The sequence below is a fragment of the Colletotrichum aenigma genome (genome assembly GCF_013390185.1).
Source record: "Colletotrichum aenigma strain Cg56 chromosome Unknown KSG_Cg56_contig05, whole genome shotgun sequence".
Taxonomy (NCBI): domain Eukaryota; kingdom Fungi; phylum Ascomycota; class Sordariomycetes; order Glomerellales; family Glomerellaceae; genus Colletotrichum; species Colletotrichum aenigma.
This window is the reverse complement of record NW_023500911.1, coordinates 4976815-4992728: the sequence shown is the minus strand read 5'-3', so window position 1 is coordinate 4992728 and position 15914 is coordinate 4976815. Positions and strand designations below refer to the sequence as shown.

The 15914-nt window shown below is 54.5% G+C and overlaps 4 protein-coding genes across 4 annotated transcripts; 3 read left to right on the top strand and 1 right to left on the bottom strand.

Moving 5' to 3' along the window:
- Positions 1–2203: 2203 nt before the first annotated feature.
- Positions 2204–3877, top strand: CGCA056_v008975 (1,3-beta-glucanosyltransferase; the record flags this gene model as incomplete). Its single annotated transcript, XM_037324222.1, has 2 exons — positions 2204–2284; positions 2348–3877. 2 exons carry the CDS (start codon positions 2204–2206, stop codon positions 3875–3877), a joined length of 1611 nt encoding a protein of 536 aa, XP_037177800.1.
- A 5748-nt stretch (positions 3878–9625) lies between these two features.
- Positions 9626–11528, top strand: CGCA056_v008974 (putative indole-3-pyruvate monooxygenase YUCCA4; the record flags this gene model as incomplete). The annotated part of the gene is made up of 3 exons (XM_037324221.1): positions 9626–10190; positions 10239–11338; positions 11388–11528. 3 exons carry the CDS (start codon positions 9626–9628, stop codon positions 11526–11528), a joined length of 1806 nt encoding a protein of 601 aa, XP_037177801.1.
- A 997-nt stretch (positions 11529–12525) lies between these two features.
- Positions 12526–13143, top strand: sec72 (Translocation protein sec72; the record flags this gene model as incomplete). Its single annotated transcript, XM_037324220.1, has 1 exon — positions 12526–13143. The coding sequence occupies one exon, from the start codon at positions 12526–12528 to the stop codon at positions 13141–13143; it is 618 nt and encodes a 205-aa protein (XP_037177802.1).
- Positions 13144–13999: 856 nt separating this feature from the next.
- CGCA056_v008972 (uncharacterized protein) lies at positions 14000–14263 on the bottom strand (the record flags this gene model as incomplete). The annotated part of the gene is made up of 1 exon (XM_037324219.1): positions 14000–14263. The coding sequence occupies one exon, from the start codon at positions 14261–14263 to the stop codon at positions 14000–14002; it is 264 nt and encodes an 87-aa protein (XP_037177803.1).
- Between the last annotated feature and the right edge of the window lie 1651 nt (positions 14264–15914).

Sequence of the window (15914 nt, the reverse complement as noted above, 5' to 3'; positions counted from 1 at the left end):
CCGATGGCCGTATGTTGATTGTAATAACGATTGCAAGGAGTGCCGTCGGCGACTGATTTCCCATTCGACGTGTGTTTGGCCGAGCGGCCTTTCGCTGATGAGTTCGCATTGGCAGCGCTCTCCAAGATCTTGGACGGCCTGAAGGAGAGACGGTGTCGCGCTGGGCGGCGGGCTGGGCAGAGACAGCTGAAATGAGTTTGACCTCGACCGTGCGATCCCCGATGTGAAGTCTGGCAGATGGAGGGGCGGGTTGACAGCGGGAGTTGGGGGTCTTGGGGGATAAAAAGAGGCGCAGAATGGACGGCAAGAAATGCCAATGCTTGAGCGCGATGGCGAGTCGGTGCTTGGCGGCAATACTGCGGTAGCTTGTCGAGTGCTACTCAGGTATGGCGAAGGCAGGCGGCGGAAGTGATGCAGAGGACTATTGGCGATGATTTACCGTTGGACCGTGACGGGCGGTACTCGATGCCTGCATCATTGACCGGAGGGATGTGCGATGATGGGTGGATGGGTGGATGGGGTGGTGGTGGGTGGTAGGGGGGCCGGCGTCCGTAGGTCCCGGTCTGAGAAAATCAGCCGCTACTCCAGGCCGAAGCTCACCTGTGTGGAGATTGCCCCTATTTCTCGCCATTTTGACTAACGGCCTTGGGGGAGAGGAGCAGAGAGCGGTCATGGCATACAGAGTAGTGTTGATGGTGGTGGAAGGGCAAGGAAATGATGGCTCGTTAGCATTGTCCGTTGCAGATGGTGTGGCAGCCAGATGGAGCGGTATGTCGCCCGTTGTGTCATCCGTCATTGCTGACCGTTTGCACACTGTTGCGCACTGTGATGGACTGTGGCAGGCAGGAGGCTCTCACAGGCTTGAAACGAGATGAACCTGGCCTGGGCGGTTCCCGGGGGGCCACTATGCAGTAGGTCTGGTCGGGAGAGTGATGCGTGATGCGTGACTGGGTAGGTACGCAGGTACCTCGTGATCCAGCCATGTCTCGCAGCGGCTTCAGGTACCATGTCGACCGCCTCAGTCTGATGCGATGCGGTGGTTTGTGGTTTCTGGCGAAGGGCTGAAGCAGTGAACAAGACAGACTAAACAGCTGCGCCTCCTCGAAACGTGCGACGACCGTTTGAATACGGGTTCCTTCCTGCCTTTAGGACCTTACCTTAGCTTAGGTAAGAAGTAATTGGAATGGGATGAGGTGAGGAATGGGATGAAGAAGGGGAAGGAAGGAGGAGACTCATCACTCACACTGTCCTTCCTTCCGCGCTTCCATCGCATCGCACCTGCTGCTGCTGCTGGACCGCTAAAGAAAGAAGGAACAGACACAGAAGACGAGGAAAGAACCTTCAAGCTTACCTGCAAGGAAGGGGCTAGTCCCAAAGTGGCACCAACCAGGAAGGAAGGCGCCCCTGGCCCCCCCCCCCACACCCCTGTCCGTGTTCCTGGCGCCTTCCCTGCCGCAACCCTGCAGCCTGCACCCGCAGTCTCTGGCAGAGGGCAGAGGGCCAGTTGCTGCACCTTGTTGCCCGCTGTTAATTCCACGTCCTTGGTGGTCTAGCCTGCTTTCTTGCTGCTTACCCAGGCACACCAGGCGATCCCATTTGGCACTTGCATCCTCCCCAATCTCTCTTAACTGGAGAGTCCTAGAGCAATGGAGCACTGGGGCACTGGGGCTGCCGGTGGAGGCGGGTGACGGGGGAGGGAAACGGTACGAGGATACGGATGGGAGCAGGACCCGCTTCGCCAAGATATTCCATTCCAGGGCCCGTTTCCAACTGCTTTTCTACCGTCGCTCCCTCCCTTCACATCGCCTCCTTCCTCCTACTACTTCTCCTCTTCCCTCCCCCGTGTATTTCCTCTAAACCGTCACTCCCTCAACAATCGCTTTTTCATTTTTTTAGGGGAACTATTCTTTTTAGGAGAGAAGAGAAATATTCATTGCGCTTGATTCATCTTGCCGAATGTTGTGTCTCTGAACCCTATTCTTTTAATTTCATCACCAATCCAACCAAAAACTCGACTTCACACACTCATTACCAGAACTCGTTATTTTACCACCCTTTTCGTCGCGCCCAAGGAATTCTCCAGTCTCCGATTTGATTTAGGTCTCCGACGTCATCCACCCGACCGACGATATCTTCCCGCATCGATCCCGACCACCGAACTTCCACCGCTTCACCAAACCAACCCAAAAACACATCCGTCACAATGGGCAAAGTCGCTGCTGCCGTTTCCGCGGCCCTGTTGCTCGCCAGCAACGCCGCTGCTCTCGACCCTATCGTCATGAAGGTATGCCGATGCCCCCGAATCCAATTATTTTCTCCAGTCACAGCCAGCTAACCCCCCTCCCAGGGCACCAAGTTCTTCTACGAGAACGGCACCCAGTTCTACATGAAGGGTATCGCCTACCAGCAGGACACCGCCGCCGCCGGTGGTGAGTCCAAGACTGGCGAGTTCAAGGACCCCCTGGCCGACGAGACCGCCTGCAAGCGCGACGTCCCCATCCTGGCCAAGGCTGGCACCAACACCATCCGTACCTACGCCATCGACCCTACCGCCGACCACACCGCCTGCATGAAGCTCCTCTCCGATGCTGGCATCTACGTCGTCTCCGACTTGGGAGAGCCCAAGACCTCAATCAACCGTGACGACGCTCAGTGGAACACTGACCTGTACACCCGTTACACCGCCGTCATCGACGAGCTCGCCAAGTTCGACAACACCATCGGCTTCTTCGCCGGTAACGAGGTCTCCAACAACAAGACCAACACCGAGGCCTCTGCCTTCGTCAAGGCCGCCGTCCGCGACTCCAAGAAGTACATCAAGGACAAGGGCTACCGTTGGATGGGTGTTGGCTACGCTGCCAACGATGACGCTGATATTCGCGACAACTCTGCCCACTACTTCAACTGCGGCGACCAGGACTCCGCCATCGACTTCTGGGGCTACAACATCTACTCCTGGTGCGGTAAGAACACCATGGCTGGCTCCGGCTACGAGACCCAGGTCGAATTCTTCAAGAACTACTCCGTCCCCGTATTCTTCGCCGAGTACGGCTGCAACATCCCTGACGGTGCCGAGGGCCGTATCTTCCAGGAGACCACTGCCCTGTACGAGAAGGAGATGACCGACGTCTTCTCCGGCGGTATCGTCTACATGTTCCACCAGGAGGCCAATGACTACGGTCTCGTCAAGGTCTCCAACGGCAAGGCCACCACCATGAAGAACTACGACGCTCTTGCTTCCCGCGTCCTGGCTGCTACCCCCTCCGCCGTCCAGATGGACTCCTACTCCCCCACCAACGAGCCTGCCGAGTGCCCCCCTGTCGGCTCTAACTGGGAGGTCAACGGCAAGGCCCTTCCCCCCACCCCCAACAAGGACCTCTGCTCTTGCATGGTTTCCAGCCTCTCTTGCACCCCCAAGTCCGGCCTGAAGGCTTCTGCCATCGGTGAGATGTTCGGCTTCATCTGCGGTGCCGACGCCTCAGCCTGCTCCGGTATCTCCGCCAACACCTCCACTGGTGTCTACGGTGCCTACAGCATGTGCAACGCCGAGCAGAAGCTTGCCTTCGTCCTCGACACCTACTACAAGAACCAGAAGAAGGCCAGCACCGCCTGCGACTTCGACGGCCAGGCCGAGGTCGTCACCCCCTCTTCCACCAACGACACCTGCAAGACTGCCCTCGCCTCCGCCGAGGCTGCCAACTCTGCCGCTGCCACCGCCACCGCACCCGTTGACTCCACCGCCAACCCCAGCTCCAGCGCCTCTGGCAACGCTGCCCCCGGCAACGTTTACCAGCCCCTCTTCACCCTCGGCTCCGTTGCCGTCGGCACCTACCTCGTCGCCGCCGTCGGCGTCGGTGCCGCCATGGTCGCTCTCTAAGCGATGCCATCTACTTGATGATTCGAGGAGGACCAAACCCAGGCGCCCGAGGAGATGTGGGCGACGTACTATTATGCGAGCGTGTAAGATATCCAAGCAGGGCGGCATCAGTTGCCAGCCCTGGTATAATACAGTCACGGCTCGACAGGATTACTCATTTTTATTATGGCATGAGAGGCTCTTTTGTGTATTGTCATCATCACATGGCGTTGGGACCTCGCTGGCAGCAGCTATACTCTGCTTCATGACTCTGGCCTTGCGAAAAGAGGCTTGTATTGTTTTCTAGGTGTCTTTTGTGCGATGAATAGAACCCTTTTTCTCTTTGTTCATCTTTTTGTGTCCCAATTGCTCAAAGTGACTCCCGTCTCGTGGCGTTCAATGTGTGATGTCTTGGCGGCTCTGACGCGGCTGCTCATCTCGGTAAGCGGTCTTGGCATCTGGGCGACTTTCCCTCTGTCGCCGGCACTGCCTCGTCCTTGGTGAACTGGACATGTCTTGGCGACGGAAAGGGGCAGACCAAATCTGTGGATGGAATTCATCTTGAGGCATTTCACAAAGTCCTTGGCGGATGCGGTGAGCTTCTCGGCGCGTCTGGGTTTTGGGCTAAAAGGCTTGTAGATCTTTGTTGGTGTCTTTGCTGTCGAGGCTCCGCTTCCACGGTGCAAGATGACTTCCATGCCTATCCGGGTTTTGGCCCGAAGAGGATGGTCTCGGCGTTTAGTTTGGAGATTGTCCAAGATTTGCCCAGCAAAGAGGTTGCAGGCCTTGGGTGGTTGATAAGTCTCTGTCCGAGGTAGCTCGGGTACGATCTGTGTACGCCTTGGCGTTTTTGAGGAAGTGTTTCTTTCGCATGCCTGTTTTTCAGGGCCTCGTCCTGCAACTCTGAATCGGGATGGTGATGAAGGGTCACACGTTGACGGCATCGCCACACAAGTCGTTGCGGAACTCAACTTTAGAGTTGTTCAGGGTATCGTCAAATGTTGGCGCTCAGCGCTTCAATAAGATGTGCCCTTCCCTTTCCACATGTTCCAAGTCCATCTGCACCCACCAGCACGAATGCGCAGGTGTCTTTACCGTCCGATCCGATATCCCGAATCCATACACTGCTTGCAGAATACAGTCCGCAGCATCCTATTGAATTGAACTGGGACCTCTCATATTGCCGTTGCCGTTGCCAATGTGTGTGACAATATGGAAATTCAAGACAGTCCCTGGTCTTCAGCTGGCTGCTTTCTTTTGGGCTCAGCCGCCAACATTCCTAAAGAACTGCTTTCTGCCTAGGCTCGATCTAAGAAACACTTCGCCATAGTCTTCTGTCATGTATCAGACTACTTCCCTCGGACTATTTCACGGGTCTGTTCTCTTTCAGCACAATTTCCCTAACTCACTTGCGATACTACTTCAAGGTAGTCACTCTCACTCGCTGCTTGCTCTAGCTCTATTCGCTTACTCTCAACCTACAGCCTCACTCTCACCACCATATTGATGATCCCACCTGACGTCCAGCCTTCTATGTCATCTCCTGCTATCAGTATCTACGAGCTTAACCCCTGAGACGACATCCAACTCGGGAGCGATGAAACTTGGGAATTTGGTTACAAAGCGTCTACTCTTGCAAGCCACATCAAACAGTCACTACTATTCCTTCCGCTTTTCTTCCTCACATGATCAAAATCTCGCCAAGATCAGCTTGTGGAAGGCGATGTTCTTGGACTTCGGTCTAGGCTTCCTGTCTTCTCCATCTACAGGGCCTGATAGTATCGATGAGGTTTATTTACGCAGCCGGCCTCCACCCGGATAGCAAGACTCCGGAAACGGTGAAAGAAAGGAAGGCCTCCGGCTCGCAGGCTCACACGTAATCATTGTATAGATGATAGGCAATTGAAGCAATCTGATTGTTGAGAAATCTGCAAAATTCTACGTCTTATCTGTATCCTTCTCGCGCCCAATACCCAAGACAGGTAGTTTGTCATTCCCGACAGCAACCACTCCCAGTCGAATTCGCTCATTCCTCATTCTTCGCGACAAATCAATGCCGTCAATCCGTCCTGAATCGGAATCGAGCTCTACATGTCGTGAGTCTCGCAATGCTGTTGAAACGTAGCCTAAGACCTCTGGGCCCCGTGCCATATGTTTGATGACAACCCCAACAATGCTAGCTGCAAACAGAACAAGACTAGAGACTAAAGATAAGACTGCCCAGCCCCTAGACACATGAATAATAAGAAATTCTTCTTTTTCAGTACTGGGAACTGTGATATTAGATTCAAACTTTCCCTCTATTTCGCCTGCAGTCGTAACATTGAGGTATAATTGACTGAGTTGGAGAAAAGTGTTGACTAATTGCGTTAAACGGATACTTACGTCTTATTTAGCAACATTTTGGAGGAAATGTTTCTCTTTGACCAGCTGGCTCTTGAGTGATGGGTCTTTGATGTAGTAAAGAGATGACTCGGATTGAAGCGTGACCTTAATGTCATCTGGCATGCCGAGGATGACAGCCCAGAAGACTCCCGGAAATGATAGTTGGGATATGTTTCCGGAAGGGTGCGGCTTTTGTGAAAGTCTTTGTTGGACAACAGCACAATCCTTCTTGGATGAAATACCTGAGCAACGAATGATAGACTCGACGTATCTTTGTTTGACTCCGCAGTGTGACCTGAAAGAACCTTCGTGCGGGGTATAACTGGATTGGCATTTTGTGGTAAAAAGGAGTGACGTAGGGCCTGCATCTATGCCCGACTCATTGAGGAAGAGAATGGGCCGATCCATTTCATCCTCGCGGCCTGACAGAAAGCCTCGGTAGCTGACTGAATTTTGTGTGCCATTATCCCCTAACCAAAGAGGGTTGATGAAACGATCAAGCGCTAGACTCCAACTTTTGTCATAGGGGTTGGTGTATCCATGCCATGTGCCATTTGAGAGGCTGTATGTATGGTTGTCCAGGCCGAGTTTCGAGGCGCGAAGTAAATCTTTGGTCTCTGAGGGCACCTTTGGTGCTTTATCTGGATTTCCATTAGATAGGTAGTATGTAGCGTTGATACATTCGAGTTGTACGCAAGTTGAACGCAAGTTGATTCAATGTGAAATGATGTGTTGCCCTCGCTAACATGATTGACAGGCACTCCCACCAGAGAGGTGTATTGCACAGTGGCATTTTGTGATGATGTGTCCTGCCATTCTTGTCCTCTCATGTCTGTTAGAACTGGTATTCTGACATTCCCCCAAACGTCCATTGTGTCGTTTTTTATTTTCTCGGGCGCAGTAATTAGTGTCTTGTAGAGTGATTTCAGAACACCTTGCTTGGCGTCGGAATTTTCAGTTGACGGACTACCAAAAGTGCTCATGAACCAGTCGGCGGTTTGGCTCCTGGCGGTGGTGTCGAAAAAGGTTGCAGTCGTCCGTATCTCACGATAACTGTATCGCAAATCCGTCATTCGTAACAATGATTGTGCTCCAAGCGGAGAAAAGGACCATATAATGAGCAATAGCGGGGACAGGACGCTCAGAGAACGTAGCCGTAGTATTGTGAGGACAGATCCACCAATTGGTTGGCTGCCCATGAGTTGTTCGAGGTTGTGGAACCGTTCTCTAGATTCCACCGGGTGGCTTCTGTCATCAGTCGACCGACGATTGAGGTGAAAAGGATGGGGAAGACGGTGGCAAGCTGAACCGAATAAACTTTAGCCGCAGCTTCGTGATGTTCATCAATACTAGGTACTTACGACAGTGATGGTATTTTTCCAGGAGTCATAAGAGTCGTTAACAGCCCTAGAGCCATCTAGTTTCCAAACCAAACAGACGAATATGATCATTGCCGTTGAAAGTAGCACTGCTGCGCAATCGGTTGGCAGAGACGAAACTCCCACACGGCGTCGTGGTCTCTTGACTTCAGAAGCGGCGTTGTCCTCCGTGGATACCGGCTTATACTTGAAATAGGTGTTGCTCTGCTGCTCTACTGGTTTTCCGTTGGTCTCCTGCTCGACAAGACGGCCAGGAAGGGATGCCTGGCCAGAATCAGCCTCAGCAAGAAGTGATCTCGCTGCAGGGGGTTGGTTGCCATTGGAAGATAAAGATTGGCGGCTGGGAGGTGTTCCCTGTAGTGACATGTTTGGACAGGAGTTTTGTATCTTTTCTCGAGCGCTTCAATGCATACAGCTGCTATACTTCGATTGCGAGCTCAGAGAAAGGAGATCCGTGCCGCACACTTTGAAGAGAAGCAATAGGTATACGACGACAGGGACGATCAATAATAACGACGACGACGACGATAATAAAGATAATAATAGGGATGGAGAAAAGGATAAGAATATCGATAATAGTAGTAAAAGTCAATCGAGATAACATCAACTGTTAGACTTAACGTAAGTATTTATCCGCCCGGTTAACTAGAAGTATCCGCCCGAATACCAAAACTCATTTCAATGGTCGATAATGTGGTGGAGGGTGTGATGTATTGATTTAGAATTTGAGACTTACGTATGTTGGAGGCAGCCACGCAGCCTAGCACCTTAAGCATGCTTCAACCGATCTAATGGACACATCTAAAACCCAAGGCAGCCTCCGTTTGTTGAAGTCCTCGGGAATCGTACATTTCTACCCTTTATAACCGATTGCGTGAACGTTGTTGGTGTTATGATTCTGTCTTAGCCACTTTCCCGTGCTGAGTGAAATTAAGGGACGAAACCAGGCATCTGGCTGAACGACAATCAGGATTTGATTGGATGAAGCAATGGAATTCATGGCACAAGCGCCATGGAAACATTACACGCGGGCCAAATGAGGAAAATGAATGTACCCAACATGATAGTGGATAGGAGGAAGCTGGATGCGGCTAATTCGACATACGTGTGGAAATCAGTGATGTATGCTACAACCTCAACTCCAAGTCGAGTGTGATCCGGGCTTCTAGGGGAATAATCTGTGGTGTCCACGTTGCCTGGTGGACTGAAATTTCCCCCTCTCTTGATTTAACTTCAAGGCATTTTATCAAACGACTAGAGAAGTCCTGTTAGTTCTCTCAACGATTCCGGGTTCATATGGAAAAGCTTCTTAGATTGAACTGACTCGGTATGCGACAACGTGATGTGTCGTCGAGGAAAAAACTCCCAAGAATATAGCCGTGCTCCCTGTTCCAAGCCTGCCTGAACCATTTCATCTCCTTCTACATTGTGCATCTAACGGTTGATGAAGCCAGCACAGATGGGATCAACACGACAAGATGCCCCAGACTACACTCTTACGAACCCATTTCTCACGTCACAGATGGAAGATGAGGGGCAGACACCACCATCCCCTCGCCAAAACCCTCCGATCCCAAATACCACGTCCATCTCTTACATTATTCGGCCGCTTACCACCGCATCCCACCGGCCATGCTCTCCATCGCCATCCTCCTCCCTTGTCCAATTGGTCTGCTCCCGCGATCATCGGTGGGGGATGATCAGATAAGATTATCCCATGCCACAACGTTGCATCAACCTTAAAAGCCTTCAACGCTCGCCCCCGGGAACCGTCCGAACTCGGGGTGGGACGAGGACGCCCCGCCAATGAAGACGTGCTGCGGGGACGGCGCCCGGCGGTCGAGAAGCCCGGCATTGGCCCGTTTAAGCTATCGGACGCTATCGCGCTGATTTATGTACATCCCGCCATGTAAGTCATGCTGCGCCCGCCCCCTCGACCGCACGATCGGAATTGTTCTTCAGCGCCTCTTCCCGTCCCCCTTGCATCTTTTAGATCACCGACATCATGGACGGCACGAAACTCCCCGAGCTACCGGACCTCCAGCTGCAACCGGGCGTCACCAAAGAATCCGTCGACGCCGTGCAAATAACGACATCGTGGCTGACTACCCTTTCCCAGCGCTTCGCCGACAAGAACTTCACCCTCTCCGACCTCTTCATCGAGAACTGCTGGTGGAGAGACATCGTCGCGCTGTCATGGGACTTTTCATGCAAACAGGGCCAGGCGGCCATCGCAGCGTACCTTTCTTCCGCAGAACACGGCCTCTCGCAGCTTGAGCCGAACAAGTTTGGGGGCCTACAGCCTTTGCTCGTCGACTTTGGCGGGCAGATCTGGATCCAGTCTGGGTTCACGTTCCGGACGCCTCATGGAGAAGGGAAGGGGTTGCTGAAGCTGATGAATGTGAGCGTGGGCGAGTGGAAAGCCTGGACCGTGTTCACGCAGCTCGAGAGGCTGGATTATCAGAGGGAGTTGGAGAAGCAGAGGGCTGCATGCGTGCCGCCTGCGTTGGCGACCAATGGGACGAATGGGACGGACAGAGAGGAATTGCAGGTGTTGATCGTTGGCGCAGGTGAGTTGCCATGAGCTCTGGTAAGATCAGTGATTGACAGCATGGCAGCGCAAGCTGGACTGATGCTCGGCGCGCGACTTCAGCACATGGGCATCAAGACCCGTCTCCTGGAGAGGAGCTCTCGCCTCGGAGACTCCTGGCGGAAGAGGTATCAGAGCGTCACGCTCCACACGCCGACTTACACGGATCACTGGGCCTACATGAAGATCCCCGAGACGTGGCCCAGGTTCCTTACCGGAGACAAGGTGGCAGAGTTCATGGAGCACTACGGCCAGCTGATGGGTCTCGACATCCAGTACGACTCTGACGTGACAAAGGTCACCTACGATGAAGTTGCCAAGAAGTACACTGTCCAAGTCACGACGCCAGAGGGAACACGCACGCTCTCCGCGAAGCACGTCGTCCTAGCCACCGGCCTCTTTGGAGACGAACCGATCGTGCCCGAGTTCAAGGGCCAAAAGTCTTTCAAGGGGCAGATCTACCACTCCAAACACCACAGGTCCGCCGCCGACATCCCGGATGTGGGCAACAAAAAGGTTGTGGTGATTGGCTCAGCCACCAGCGGGCACGATATTTCCGCAGACTTTGTCGCACATGGCGCCAAGGAGGTGACGATGATGCAGCGCCGGGCCATCTACTCCATCTCCCGCGAGTCCTGGGAGAACTTCATGCTTGCGCTGTGGGAGATCCCCGGCCTCGGCACGGAGGAAGCCGACATCGTCGGCAACGCGATCCCGCTGGCGGTCATCCGGAAGATGAGCATCGGGCTGACCAAGATGATGGCGGCGCACGACAAGGTCGTCCACGACGGGTTGAAGAAGGCCGGGCTGGCGCTGAAGGAGGGCGAGGACGGTTACGGTCTGGCGGACTACCAGCTCATCAAGGGGGGCCAGTATTACATTGACCAAGGCGCAAACCAGATGATCATCGACGGCCGGATCAAGATCAAGAGATGCGAGGAGGGGGCGCGGGAGTTTGTGGAGGATGGCCTGGTTCTCGCTGACGGGACGAAGCTTGAGGCAGACGTCGTGGTGCTTGCTACCGGGTTCCAAAAGGAGACCACCACTATCGAGAAGCTGATGGGCTCGGAGGTGTCGAAGAGGCTGCACAAGTTTGGGCAGTTGGACGAGGAGCAAGAGCGATCTGGGGTAAGTCAAGGATCTGACAACGATTTGGGTTGATGCTGACTGGGTGTAGTGGTGGCGATCAACAGGCGTACCTGGATTCTGGTACATGACCGGCAGCTTCATGTACTGCCGCCAGTTCTCGTTGCCGTTAGCGCTGCAGATTGCCGCCGTCGAGAAGGGCCTGAACAAGTCTTATTACAAGGAGACATAAGACCTGAATATACGGGACGAGACATAGCATTGGGTTGGACATCTGCTTGTTGGATTTAGTCGGGGGAAAAGGTACTCAACATGGCGCTCAACGTGGTTGGATGGCGGGATAGCATTCTGATGGGCCGGTGCATCAACTGTCACCAAAGCAACGAAGGAGTTATTATTTTCAAAAACATGGACGGTTCGTGATGATGGGCCTGAATCGAGTGACTTCAAATCGCTGGCCAAGCAACATGGTGATGATTTCACAAAGTCTGCTAGCAGCTCACCTCGGGTCTCGCGACCTGGTGGTCCAAAGAAGTTATGACGGCGTGGGCAGCCGCTGGGAGAACGATGTGAGTATTATCGCTTGAACTCGCCCCCATAATGAGGCCTCCAAAACATGCAGTTGCGATTATCTTAGTGCAAGAACCGTAAGCAAAGGATGAGTTTGGCTGGACGTACACTTGTTGTAGCACAAGCTTCACGACTTACACCAACAGATGCTACACGATGTGGACATGCTCCCCGATGGATGCACGTTGAAGCGCCGTAGTGAGATATGAGCCGACCGCGAAGAGTTAACCAATGGAACGATAGACGCGATCGGAATGCTAGATCAAAGCTGTCTCACACCCTGGAACGAAAGGTCTCTCTTCTTCGCCGCCATCAAGGTGAGGAAGCTCGACTTCGGTCAGCTCGGTCAATCCCACTATCAGCACGTGACCCACTTACCGCCTAAGCCCGATAAGGATAACGTTCGGAGAAGTGTCCTCTCCCCCAAAGAGGTCCTGCGCAAAGCGACCGACTAATTGACCACCTGGGCGGCCGTTCGCTCGTCTCGCAACCAACAACACCTCTCTTTCTTGTCTTCACCACCACCACCACCACCACATCAAACGAACCCTCACGCCGTTACGAACACGGTCGCCTTCAACACCCAAAAAAAGATACCCGAAGACGAAAGACACCTCACCCACCTTAATACACACCACACACCACCAAAACCGCCCAACATGTCGGAACTCACACACTTCGACCTCCTCCCCCTCCAAATAGACCCCCAGTCCAAAGCAATCTCCTCCACCTCCTCCTCGCGCGCGCTGCAAGCCGAGCTCGCCCAGCTCAACGCCCTTCACCGCTCCCTCGTCACCTCCGACACCACCACCCAGCACGGTGTCCCCCCCCCGCCGATGCCCGTCAACCCCAAACGCTCCGCCAACGTCTCCAAGCTCCGCGACTCCGGCAACGCCGAGTTCCACAAGAAGAAGTACGCCGAGGCCGTCAAGTTCTACACCCTCGGCCTGCAGATGGCCCTCACCCGCCCGCTGTGGGAGCCCTCGCAGCTCGTCCGCGAGGAGGTCGCCAGCCTGTACGCCAACCGCGCGCAGGCGCACATGGCGCTGCAGCAGTGGGCCGAGGGCTCCGTCGACGCCGAGGCGAGCGTCGAGGCGAGGAAGGTCGGCAACGCGAAGGCCTGGTGGCGCAGGGGCAGGTGTCTGATGGAGATGGGCCGCCACGAGGAGGCGAGGGAGTGGGTTGGCAAGGCGCTCGAGTACGAGGGCGAGGAGGGCGAGCTGGTTGCGCAGTTAAAGGAGATTGAGGCCAAGATTGAGAAGAAGGAGAGTGCTTGAGGGAGAGGTGTTGGAGCAGGAACTTCTTTATGATTGATCAGGCACCCAGACGTCGCGAGGGCTTCAAACGTGCGACACGAGCATGCCAGCGGAGGACAGTCAGGCCGAGGGCAGAGAGCTTGGGAGTTGGGCGCATCCTGATAGATTGGTGCCGAGGGGCTGTCGCATGCGCACCGAGGCTTACTGGAGCTGGGCACTTCCGTGGACACATACATCATATGGTAGTCACATGGCCGTCGTGAGCATCCGACCGACGTGGGAGATATGGCCGTTTAGCATTTCTAGTAGTATACCACATGTACCGATACCATGACTATGAACCCCAAGTCTGCGGAGGAAGAGGAAGAAAAAACCCCGTGCCGTGATTCAAGTCGCATCATGTGGTAGCCATGCCTCGCAGCGAGAAACGAAGAAGAAAAAAGGTATGTAAATGTAACGTGGACAGGGGGAGCATCGTAGTAAACCATTTAAACACTATGCGTGGGATGTCATCATGGCGTTTCGCTCCGACATCCTCTGGATATCCCAACAGACCAAATCAAAACATGCGTGAGGGGGTGCTTATGTTCCCAGCCGCTATTCCCATTATCCTCCCTTGCTACCGTTCGCAGGTCCGTAGGTTGATATTCGGCTCGACAGCTTCGCAAGGCCGGTTCGTTCATCTGCCGGTTTGGCCTGCCTCGGTTCCTACCCAACCAGGGCCGGAAACATAATCATTGTTCCTTTTGATCCTGACGGCCGCTGTTCATCGGCCCTGGTCCCTCGTCGACATTCGAGTTGGTGTTGAGCGTGGACTCTGGCGGCCGTTTCTTTTAATTTGCCATGATTGACTGAGTGACGAATGGCGCAGCGTCGCTTATGCAGCAGTGGTCTTCTCGGTCAAGGTCTTGCCGCGGGGGCGCATAACGGCGTCCTGACTGCTCATTCTCCGGTCCAGCGCACGCTCCAACTTGGCACCGAGGGCCAGCTTGCTCATGTTGGCCGTCTTCTCCTCGCTCAGGGTGACTCTTTGGGAGCTGAGAGCCTTGTTCTCCATGCGGTCGAGGCCGGTCGCGATGTCGGCGATCTCAGCGTGAGCCGAGTCGGTGGTCTGGACGGTGTTCGCAAAGGAGGGCGCCATGCTGTAGGTACTGTATCGCACAGAGGCTCGCACCTGTGGAACGGGAGTCTCGGTCAGAACGGCGGTCATTTTGGGCGGTATTGGGTAGGATAGAGAAGAGGGGGATGGAAGGAAGGGGGGATCGAACGGGAGGAGTAAGGATTAAGATAGTAGCAGCGCAGCGGCAGCAGGAACGGAGGAGGTCCACGTGTGGGATGAGCTGTCGGGAGGTGCGGCGTCAAAGAGCCAAAAAGGCAAAAAAAAAAAAGGGATCGAGGACGAGGCGCAGCAGGGAGCAGAAGGGATGGACGGATTTGCAGCCAGCAAAGCAGCCAACGGGAGGGACGTCAAGGAGGAGGACAAGGCAGGTGAGGGCTAGAGCGCGAAAGGCAACATCAGGAGACAGAAGAACGTACTGAGGGTGCCATGATGGGACGAGAGGAATCGAGTGAGGTGGGCATTGTAATTTTTGACTTTGGCGGGATCCCTGCTTGAAAAGGTTCGTCAAAGTGGCCGTCCGGACCAGTTCGTTGACGAGAGAATGGTTCGAGTTTCCACAGCCCGGGGCTTGCTTCACGACTGTCGGACCAAGGCAGACAGGTGCAGGGCGCAATTGGGATGACGGAAGAGAGCGAGCGGGCTCTGCGGGTTGGGTTGGTTTGCAGCGGCGAGCGGCGTGAGCGTAGGTAGGTAGACCGTGAGGTAGGCGGCAGCGGCAGCGGCAGCGGGAGTCAACGACAGGTGTCGGTAGGGGCTCCGGGGGTGGGCGAGAAGAGGAGAAATTCGATCGCTTCGGGGGGTGTGGCCGGTATTGCGTATTCTGGAGTGTATCCGTACACTACAGTTGATGGTAGGGTATGGAGGCGAGAGGAGACCAGCGACGGGGACTGGAGAAGGGTTTTGAGGTTGTTGAGTGGTTCAGAGGAGTGCCGGGTGGATTGTTGGCGAAGAGTGTGTCGGTCAGAGTGGAATCGAAATGGGAGGTGAGAGAGGGCAGCACAGGCGAGATTGAAGTTCGGGGGGGGACGATCGATGGGTCCGGACTGGGGACTGGGTCGTATCGGGTGCAGAACGGTCGTGGGCACGATGATGCGGTGGGCAGCAAGGCAGCGTGATGTCCGGGAAAAGGAGAAGAGAGAAATTGAGGAGAGGGAGATGGAGATGAAGAAAGTCGAGACTCTGGTTAGAATTGAACGACTCGGGGAGCAGCAAGTGCAATGCAGGGCAGAGCACAGAGCACAGAGCAAGGCAAGGTAAGGTAAGGTAAGGTAGGTACGGAGACGTAAGGTAAGGCAAGCAGCAAGCAGGAGCAAGTGCAAGTGCAAGTGCAAGTGCAAGGCAGGCGGTACCTTGCCTTAGTCAAGCGAGACAAGGTGAGGGAACAATTGCAAGAGCAAGAAGAGCAAGAGCGGCAGCAGCAGCAGCGGCAGGAAGGAGCATGGGACACGACACGGGAAGGAAGGCAGGCAGGCAGGTAGGCAGGGAGCAAATAATAATTAATTCAAGCAAGCAAGCAGCCCAGGCAAGCAGCGCATCAGGGACAGCATTCACCAGGTACCTACCTACCTCACCTCACTGCACCAGTGACAGACACACCTCACCTCATCCCACCCTTTCCCGTCTGCAGACAGTGCAGAGGCTAAGGCTACGCTGAAGAGAGACTAGCAGAGAT